Here is a 10,945-nt window from a genome sequence, read left to right on the forward strand (position 1 = left end):
ACTTTAATACACTTAACACACACACACACACAGACACACACATACACACACACACCGTGCCCAAGCGTTGCAAATGCCGCATCGCAGGTTGTCGAACTTTCGCTTTTCGAATTCAATTTTTCCCCATGTAAAACGCATAGAAATACTGTAATATTACATCTAGATAAGAAAACAAGAGAAAGAAAACGATGCGATGAAACGGGCCAAAGAAAAGGGAATACGTTGAATTGACGACAGAGATAAAAATTCAAAAGGGAATTAGTAAAAGTGCAGCATGGAAGACCAACGATGACCGATTGGCTATCCGATTACGTATATCTGTTAAACAGAGAAAATATGATGAAAACGAAGAAACAGTGACAACCGAATCAGCATTAATGTTAGAATTTCATCGAAGACTTTAGCAATAACACACAAACACCCACACCCACCAACACACACACACACAGACACATTTTATATTAATATAATATGCAAATGTACACACGCACACTCGCCGAACACCCGACCATCGACGTAAGACTATAATGTCATCGCAATAATTTAAACGGCTCGATCAAATCGATCCGAAATCGACGTTTGAGCAATTGACACAGCTCTCCGATAAACAATTTATTCCTCGAGTCATCGAGCTGATGAGAACAGAGGAGACAGTGGGAGGTGGAGAAGGATAACGATATGGAAAAAGAATGGAGATAAGCGCACACATACACACACTTATTACTATATATTATACATATATATTCTCAACTACACAATGAACTGCCAAGGTGATTCAAATGCCAGTGAATTTTATTAATCCGTATATCACTAGTGAGTATTATTATTATCATTATTATTATTATTATTATTATTATCGTAATGATTAACCGAGGATTCTAATGAAATTAATCGAATTGCAACGGTGACGTGACTTGTAGGGCGCTGTTGGTATTGAACTAAGAGTTTTATCATTTTTCAACCAACACCTTAAGTGTATATACTGATCTGCACGGTTCACTGAAAATTGTTGATTATCGTAATTGAGGAAGAAATTTCACGCGTAGAATGTATTATCCAGTGTAAAAATTGCATTTTAAGCTCATGGACTACGTGTTCCGATACGGGTATAAATTGTTTCAGAGTCAGTAATATTCGTAAACGCATTTTATACGGTTATTTTCTTCGAATTGAACTTCATACATTTATGAGAGTTAATTTTAAACGAGGAAATAACCGTTGCACCAAATTTTATCTCATCCGGATACGTAGAGCCACGAGAAGCGGAAAAATGGCTGCCATAGTCAAAACTGAGTATCACCTCACGGCTTTGCCACACGTTTTCCATCGATCGAAACATAAATTGACAAAAATATAATCATGAGTCAATATTCCAGCGACGGCATGGTTAAGAAACCTCTTTACTTTCCGTTATTGAATAATTGCGACGTGACCATGAGCCTTAAAAAAATTCACTGTGAATCCTATAGTACCAACATAGTGTGTGTCTAACCAAAAAAAAAAAGAATACCGATTTCGTGACACATCGTCAGTGTTGTCCCCATGGGGAAGTAATTAACAATGCGTCGTCATGAGTAGCAATTGACTATGAGCTCATCATTTTCCGTTTCTTCTATCTTCATGACGTTTTATGAAATGCCCTACAATACCTCAGGATCAGGTTACTCATAGATGTGAATCGCGCGTTGGTATACGTATGTATAGTTCTTAAGGTCATTTTTATAATTTCATCAGGCTTATCCCCCAAATCGTCTTCAAAAATAATTAAAAAATAATTCAATTATTTTTTCAGTTTTTTTCTATATCGAACTCTAACCCGTGCCCACAAGATGGTGGATTTTACCATGTAACCCATTCACGTGCACGTTGAATCTACCGAACAGAATTCGTTACGAATCTGAACTCAAAACTTCAAAATTTAAAATGCCGGATCCAACATGGTGGACCAAAATCCTAAGTCACGTGACGTTGCATTTTGAATTTTGTAATTTCGAGTTCAGATTTGTAATCAGCGACCCAAGAAACCCCCTTATACCAAATTTCAACGCAATCTGTTCGGTAGATTTAATGTGCCCCTGAAAAAGGAGGTTAAATAAGGAAATCCAACATCTTGCGGGTGCGGGTTAGAGTTGAAATGAAAAGAAACAAACTGAAAAAGTGATGGAATTATTTTGTAATCATTTGAAACCGATTTTGGGGGTGAGCTGGTCGAAATTCGAAAATGGCCTTTTTTAACGACCACCCTAATATACATACCTAAATGAACTTTGGATATTTGATACAGTCTCAGCATACATCAGCACCACCGCTACGTGCGAATGTGTGTACAGCCGCGACAAGTAGTCGCGACAATGAGAGACGAAGAGACAAAGGGACGACGACGGACGTGATAAAAGAGACAAAACAAAAAGAGCTGGATACAAGATTGTACTTGAGATGGCGAATGAAGTTTCATCGCGAAAAGTGTCCCGCCTCGCCATTTGCAACTCTTTGTAAATCGATAGCACACTTATACGAACGATTAGACCGTTTCAAACATCGGGATCACAATGATATAAATAATTGCTGATCAATTGAGAAGAGAGTCTCTATGCTGCAGCTTTGTACGTGTGCAAAAGCGGTCGTATGGAAAAATTTTCTTTGAAAAAAGGCGTCGGGCAGAGAACAATTTGGGAAAGAACATAACGAGTCAGCTGTTATTTGTAGACAGTTTTCTCATTGATTTGACTCGTTATATTAGTTCTTATTGTTTCAAATTTTAATTTTCGATACGATTACCCGAGCGATTCCTTATTAATTATTTTACAGTTAATCTCTCTCACGGCGGATGCAGTGTTAATTGATAACTGACTACAAAAGATAAAACCGTTGCAAAAAATCGAACAAATAATCATTAACGAGGAAATGATTGGAAAGTAGGGAGAAACGAGTGAAAGAAAGGAAGAATTATAGTAAGGAGAGAACAAAAGGGAGAATTATGATGCGAAGATAGGGATTCTGAAAATTAATTTGTTATTGTTATTATTATTACTATTATTATTCCCATGATTTTGAATATTATTATTATTATTATCATCAATAATGTATGATAAAAAATATGAAACGTTTCTTGGCCATTGGCAATGACGCGACAACCAATCACGTTATAAACTTTTAAATATAATATAATAATATTCAAAGTTATACACATATACGTATATGCGTATATACCCATATATATTCTATTTATAAATATATATATATACATATATATATACATATATATACATATACAAGTGTATGTATATAACTATATAACGACGTTGTTAATAATATTAAAAAGAAATGATAAAAAAAAAAAAATTAAATAACGTAGATAATATATCGTATAAGTATCAAATATTTCAGATTGATTAAATGACAATTGCAATCTTTGATGATGCAAACTACGACGACGATGATGATGATGATGATGATGATGATGATGATGATGATGATGATTATGATAATGCTAATGATAATGATGTCGATGACGATGATGATTAATTAACTTGGTTTAAGGGCTTGAAAGAAAAAGAAAAAGAAAAAGAAAAAAATGTCGAGATCCAGTATAGACATTGTTGCCTAGATAGATACCTATTTACTACCTGTATATGCGTAATCGTATTATGTTTTATCACATCGGAGTGAGGCTAAAGAACGTTTGATATTATACACGCACACATTTCATATCTACATATATATCTACAGCGAAACTCAAAACTCGTTCTACACAAAAAGAACAAGAGAAAAGAGGATAATGAAAGATCTTTTCGATGTGCCAAATTCCTCGATGACATTAATTTGTCTAGATTAATAATTAATACAGAGAAAAAAACAAAATTTTATTAAAAGAAAAGAAATGCAGAATGAAAAGAAATATTTCGATGTAGAGAAAAAAAAAGAAAAAGAAATGTGAAATTATGACCACTGAATAAAACGACTAATAACAACAACAACAACAACAACAACAACAACAACAATAATAATAGTAATAATAATAATAATAATAATAATAGTAATAATAGTAATAATGATAATGATAGTGCTTCGAACGCTCAAACTTTTCAATCGGAAGCATTTCTATATTTTATTGTTGTAATATCGATGGAATTTGCAAACGTTCTTTACCGTACGCGATGTAAAACAAATATCGTTTGTTTCGCGACGACTTAATTATCGACGATCGTGGAAAAACATATGAGATAAATCGCAACTGGGTAATAAAAATTTTAAAGGTTGTGGTGAGTTTTGCCACAACTTTCGATCACCTGTAACGTACTTATAGTAAAAATATTTCCACGATTCGCGGTAAAGAAATAGTGAAATGAACGAGTGAGCGACGTGAGTGCATTGAAATGCAAGCAACTTGTATAACATACATTACCGATATATATATATATGCATAATGTGAGGAAACAAAGTTGATAGATTTATCAGAAGAAAATCACGTTCAAGTGCCAAATTTTTTAGCTAATCTCCAGATATCGCTGAGGCAAGCTAATTTTTTTTTTATTCTATACTGTTATTATGAAGAAATTTACAACCAGTTAAATTTGCTAATACCGCCGGGGGACGGAGCAATTCGTCCAATTTCACGCCGTGAATTAGGTGTGCGTGAATGAAAAATTCCGTTAGTATCGTCAGATGGAATGTCGAAAAATAATTGACACGTATTTTCTCTTTTTTCAATTCAACGTTCCCTAACAAAGATACAGCAGTTTGAAATTGACGCCTGACGTCACAATGTGCGTAGATATAGATATACTACAATGTGAAAAATGTGTAATATTGTGACGTCACCCGGAATTCGACTCGCTATATCTTTGTTAATAAACATTGAATTGAAAAAAGGAGAAATACGTGTCAATTATTTTTCGACATTCCATCTGACGATATTAATGGAATTTTGCATTTGCACGCCTAATTAAATCGTGCGATTAAGAATTGAGAATTTTCTAAAATCGCTCACATCTCGATGAAAATCTCAATATCACGATTGACGAAGTTCTAATGATGGAATTTCATCACGTCTCTGCAGAATTTTATAATTTCGCATACGCTACACTGCTCACGAAAGATCTTTGTTGGTATATTCTGTTGAATGATATTTCACTGCACGATTTTTTCCGTACGATTCTTAATTCTTAACCGCAGGGTTGCGTCAAGTTGCGAATAAAAAATTGCGATAAAATGAAACAATATCAACGCCCTAAAATAGTTTGTTACCCAAAGAACTGGAATAAGAACAAAACGAAGATGAAGAAGAAGAAATTATTGCCAAACGTAGATGCCAAAGCCGAAAGGATTTTAAATAATTTTTACCGATATAGATGCGTCAATTTTTCATACGTATATAAATTCTTCGCGACTTTATTTCTTACATATATATATATATACATGCATAGATCCTATATAATCAGTGCATTCCTAACGGCTGCATGCTCCGACGTTTGCTAAAATCCGAGAGCAATTGTTTCCCAGAATGACCAACTGTCCCTGACCTAAAAAATTTCGACAATTTTGCATTGAGCGCAACTGCCAACGGCAATAGTCAAAGATTTTGAGGTTAGATACATCGCGACGAACTTTCGTCTAAATTTATTACGGTTGGTTGCCATGTGCAAATAGTCGATAGGAATCCATCCTGCGTATATATACTTGATAATCTGTTCATCTGAAATTCTAAAGGAATAAAAAGACTTTTTTCAATTGTTTCACTGAAATGCGGTCGCAACATGTGTATGTATACATATATACATATACCCTAATTCGTTTTGAATTTATGATTGCGATATATATATATGTATATCGACATTATATTAGCACTAGCTCACTCGCGTATATCTTGTATACATTAAATATAAAAATCTCTAATCCCATGATCAAATCGGTCTTAAATAATTAGATTGCTAAAAGAAAATAATCTCTAAATTTAAATTGAAACTATTAAAACATATACTGCTAAAACATTATCTATACATAATTAAACTATGAAATGCTAAACGTGTATCGATATAAACTTAAAATGAAAAAGAAAAAAAAAAACTCAATAATCAACCAATGAATATAAAAATATTAGTCTATAATCAACGTAGAACTGTAGATGATACTTTAACGGTATAAAAACTTAGAATTGGTTTTAGGTAGAAGTTTAGATCTTTGTAGTAAACTTTATCGAGATCACTTTCTCTCGAAACTAAACTAAACTATAAATATCTCAAATTATCTAAGAATACTAATGAACGAGAAGAAAAAATTGATGAAAAAAGTAAAAAAAAAAAAAAATGCTGAAAATTGAAACCGATTCTAATAATCGAACTCTTCCATACTTCTTACGTATATTATATCATCTCTTATTATGTATTTAAAAAACGATACAAAAAAAAAAAAAAAATGATGCATTATACACACACACAGAGAGAGACATATTTACACTTCAAAATCTGCGAAAAACCCTGAATTCCACCTTTTCACCCGCGGCGAAAAAAAAGTACATCCTAAGTATATCTTATGAGATTGTTACGTATACTTAATTGTAAAACGATGCTCTACGGAATGAAGTTTGAAAATAAAAGAGGAAAATAAAAATAAAAATAAAAATAAAAAATAATCACGAAATGTATAGCATAAACGATAAATCTTATTGTTTGTTTTCTGTTTCTGATACTAGTAAAAAAAATGTCAAATCGATTGCTGAATCGTGAAGCCGGCTGAAGTGAGAAGTTGGAAAATAATTTCTTATCCTATCGTACATAACGATACATGAATTATTATACAAATATGTACCGATGATTTTTAATTACGTGTATCGAGGATGGCCTGGTTTAATTATAGTAAATTCATATTGAAGGTAATAAATAAAAGATTTGTTATGAAACATAATATTCCCAGTGCCAGGCTCCTTTCCACAAAAAATGAATAAGAAGATTTAAAGAAAAATTTAAAAAGAGAATGAATAAATAAATAAAAATGAAATAAAATAAAATAATTATAATGAAAATAATAAAGAAAACGTTGATCGATTATTATATATGATAAAAAAAAAACCAAAAAAAAAAAAATCCCTGTTAAGTGGTGAACAAATGGTCACCATATTGTAATTATTATTATCATTATTACGTTATTATGAAATGTTGAAATAAACGAAAAGAAAAGAAGCAAAAACCGTGAATCATTCATTTATTCCATCTATCTAATAAAAGACAGTTTTCCGTATATCCTGAACTTCACACCAAACATTTCCCGACAGGTTTTATCTCAAGGATAAGATATAGGAAAACACAAGAATTGGAAATTTCTTTGGGTGTGTCTTTGGCCATATTTTATTGTATCTACACGCTATAATATTAGTACACATTATTTTTCTAAATCTTGGCTTAGGCTAGACACTTGCTTACAATTAGCTAGTTATAGGTATACTTTAATGCTACGAAAGTAAAACTTGACCATGAGTATTACAACGTTTCTAATAGCACATATCAAACCACCGATGAATGACCATTAGTGTTAACAGAACGATTTCTACAAAGTTTATTTTATACTTACGCATATTTATTTATTTCATTTTTCGTTTTGAGTTGAATAATTTTACCCTTATATGCATATTTAAAACAAATTACGTGTAGATACGAATATATAATGCAGGTAGATAGCTGCTGCTTGGATCAGGATCGTTTTTTAATTTATTACATCCACATTTAGACATTGCGTTTACATAGGTATGTACGTAATTTCATAATTTTATGCGACTCGACATTTTCATAGCGGATGGTTATTTTTTATTTTTTATTTCTTTAATATTTTCCTTCCACCGGACAGTCGAAAGCATTCGACGACCCACGGACATTTTTTTCCCACCCTTTACCCACCAATTAATGTGTAGACTCTTTCATTTCTGTACTTTGTTACTTAGGGAAGACTTAATATGCAGGGCTTACATGCTGATGGAAAACCATCTTGAAAAATAAATTCAATATCACACACCAACCGGCAGTGGAGCATCAATCGATTATCCGCTTGCAAAAGATCAGTTATCATCTGGGGAAAAATTTCTACCAGAAAAAATATGGCGGATGATCAACATTTACGTTTTGGATTTACAACGCGATCAAGTGAGCGGCTTATATTTTCACGAGTTTCAAAAGAAACGGGTCTTCGCGGGATATTTGTTTATCGGGCTATCCCAACACTCGGGGATTCGGTCTTCAGCTTCCTCCAAAGTCACGGAGCGTCCAGCCCACCGTTTCAATTCCGCGCTAAATTACTTTCCTCGATAAATCTCAATTATACGGTCCTGATCGACGTACTCAAATATATGAGGTGCATCCATCAATATCCCTATTGTACCAGCCGTTGTGACAACAAAAAATATATACAGCTGCAGCCGATCGATCACCATTGCAACGTATTTCCAATCCTCTCGTGTCTGGAATCATAACAAGATTTTCTGAGAAAGAGAACGGGGATTTAATTGAAAAGTAAAAAAAATTTTTTAAATGTGGAGAAACGTTCAAAGGCCATGAATAAGACGGTTAGGACCGTAAAGAGGATTATGTGAATTTTTACCTGAATGTAAAGATCCTCGTTCCTCAAATGCTCGGCGATGAACTCAACGGCCTCCGTTGCCTTGCTAGCTTCCGGGCTGAGCAGCACGGAGTCAGAGCTTTCGGATCCTCTCCTATCCCCCAGAGCATCGCCTCCTCCAGCTGCAGTTGTCGAAGCGCTTGTGGTGTGGTGAACCTTGCGATTGATCTTGCAGTTGGGATGATGCAAGTCGGAGAGTTCCATTACTTCCATTTTGGGCTTAGCGAGACCAGCAGGCAGGTGTTTCGGGAGCTCGGTGGGACTCCCAGAGTAAGTTGAGGCCGGTAGAGTAACGTTCGGAATTTCCATCATCCACCTGAGCCTGGTCTTCTTGGGTCTACGCATGAGAAGAATGGTTGGCAGATACTTGAGGAATATCTTCCGTATCAGCTGCGGCATCCGGTGGGTCCTCGGCCCTCGGAAGTTCCAGTTTATTATGATAACCGTGACCAAAATACTGACGGTATTCATTATGAAGGTGAACAAGAGGTACTTCGCTATCAGCGGAAGCACAAGCGATGTTGGCGGCAGGATCTTGCTGACCAGCAGAAGAAACACGACAAGTGACAAGAGAATACTGATGCCCAGGGTGACTTTCTCCCCAGCTTCGGCTGGCAGGTAGAACACCAGGACGCAGAGGAACGAAATGAGGACGGTTGGCAGGATGAGATTGACAGTGTAAAACAAGGTCTTCCTCCTGATTATTATGTAGAACGTGATGTCGGTTTCGGTCGGAAAGTCGCTGTGATATATGTTCAGATAGGCAGGCACGCTAATGATGTCCCATGTGCCGCTCTTCCAGTAGTCTGAAAGGTCCACGAAGTTCTTGTCGTTGTAAAGTGCCAGGGACACCTGGTCGCCGTTGAATGTCCAGGAGCCAAACTTCATGATGCACGTTTGCTGGTCAAAGGGGAAGTAGGTGACGTCGATGGTGCACGAACTTTGGTAGATCGCTGGAGGCACCCAGAGAACCTCTCCCGTTGGGTATATCAACACGTTGCTCTTGTACCGAACCTCGTAGTTGCCGTCGGCGCTGGAAAGGTAAAGGTGATGAGGTCAAGTTGTCACACTTTATCGCCAGCTGACGATAAGCCGCCTTCTTGGAATCGTCAATGATCAAATATAGACACACGGCGCATAACTCACTTGTTGAACAGAACGATGTCTGGTTTCCAAACCTTATCGGGAGGCAAACGCAACACTCCAATCCCGCCGTAATCCGCCTCGTCCCATTGCAACTGATAATCGGTCCAAACGAATCGCAGCCAGACATTAGACTTCATGATCTGGTTTTTCTCGTTCTTTATAACAGTGATTGAAAACGAAATGTTAGCACGGATTTACCCTCAGGCTTGGAATGAAATAAGAAAACTTAACGGAGTGTAAGATGGACAGAAAGCAGAGGACTTGCGGATTGGTTTCGAATTTCTTACAGAATATTACATATAAATCGAAAACATTGGAAGTGTGGTTTGACAAAAATTTCTTACCACATTGATCAGCTGCACAAAAGCGAGTCCAAATCTGACGTCGACTTTCTGGGTCATGTTTTGAACCGGGCGGATGAGCTTGTTGTACCCGCGAAACAAATCGCGGACCAGACGTTCTTCATCTTCGGAACAGAAGCCAACTGCAAACGAAAAATATGGAAATGTGACGAGGGATGGTGGCGAAAAGAAATGAGAAAAACGAAAACTGTTATATGACAAACACTTACCAACGCAGAATAGAGACGCGGTTAGCAAAAACCGCATGAACTTTAAACAAAAATACATTTTAGGCGGGTATGGGTGTAAACCCGCCCTTGTTGGCGAAGCTCTGCGCCGTCCGCGAATCAATATACCACCTTGGAAAAGAGGCCAATAAGAGAGTTTACTACGTTCATTGCGGCAGATGAGCGCTGGGAAACAATCCGCACGATTATTACCGACGCATTATCCACGATGAGACGTGATTTTTAACAGTAATCACTCACTGACAATCCCTACCACCCCCGCTTATTGTTTTTTACATACTTCCTATAAATCAAAATCAGAGCCTCACTTGACTAGAGTCGAGCGTTCCTGAAACCACACAGGGGTGGGCAATTCGTTCGGGGATGTAATCTCCCTACCCTTATTCGTAGTTAGATAAGAGCACATTTGATGTCGCAATAGACTTGTGGAACAGTTAAAAAAAAAAAAAATAGCAGCAAACTCGACAGAAAATTGAGAAACGCAATCAATTCGTTAGAAAGAAAACTTTTAATAAGTACGTCAATTTACACTTGGTAATAACATAAATTTAAACAAAACAATTATGAATAAACGCAAACAATCCCTATATTGTCTAGCCATAGCAA

The 10,945-nt window shown here is 35.9% G+C and overlaps 1 protein-coding gene across 1 annotated transcript; it reads right to left on the reverse strand.

The window, feature by feature from the left end:
- Positions 1-7,329: 7,329 nt before the first annotated feature.
- On the reverse strand, positions 7,330-10,656 carry LOC124411796 (acetylcholine receptor subunit beta-like 1). Its single transcript, XM_046891239.1, has 5 exons — positions 10,322-10,656; positions 10,095-10,234; positions 9,751-9,905; positions 8,587-9,637; positions 7,330-8,446 (listed from the first exon to the last, which is right to left on the reverse strand). Exons 1-5 carry the CDS (start codon positions 10,377-10,379, stop codon positions 8,282-8,284), a joined length of 1,569 nt encoding a protein of 522 aa, XP_046747195.1. The 5' UTR covers positions 10,380-10,656; the 3' UTR covers positions 7,330-8,281.
- Positions 10,657-10,945: the final 289 nt, after the last annotated feature.

The sequence above is a fragment of the Diprion similis genome, chromosome 10, assembly GCF_021155765.1.
Source record: "Diprion similis isolate iyDipSimi1 chromosome 10, iyDipSimi1.1, whole genome shotgun sequence".
Lineage (NCBI taxonomy): Eukaryota > Metazoa > Arthropoda > Insecta > Hymenoptera > Diprionidae > Diprion > Diprion similis.

Coding starts and splice junctions, on each gene's coding strand:
- LOC124411796 (XM_046891239.1), bottom strand. CDS start 10,379: ATGTATTTTTGTTTAAAGTTCATGCGGTTTTTGCTAACCGCGTCTCTA. Junction 9,906..10,094: donor TTGTGCAGCTGATCAATGTG/GTAAGAAATTTT, acceptor ACTGTTATAAAG/AACGAGAAAAACCAGATCAT. Junction 8,447..8,586: donor ACGAGGATCTTTACATTCAG/GTAAAAATTCAC, acceptor TTATGATTCCAG/ACACGAGAGGATTGGAAATA.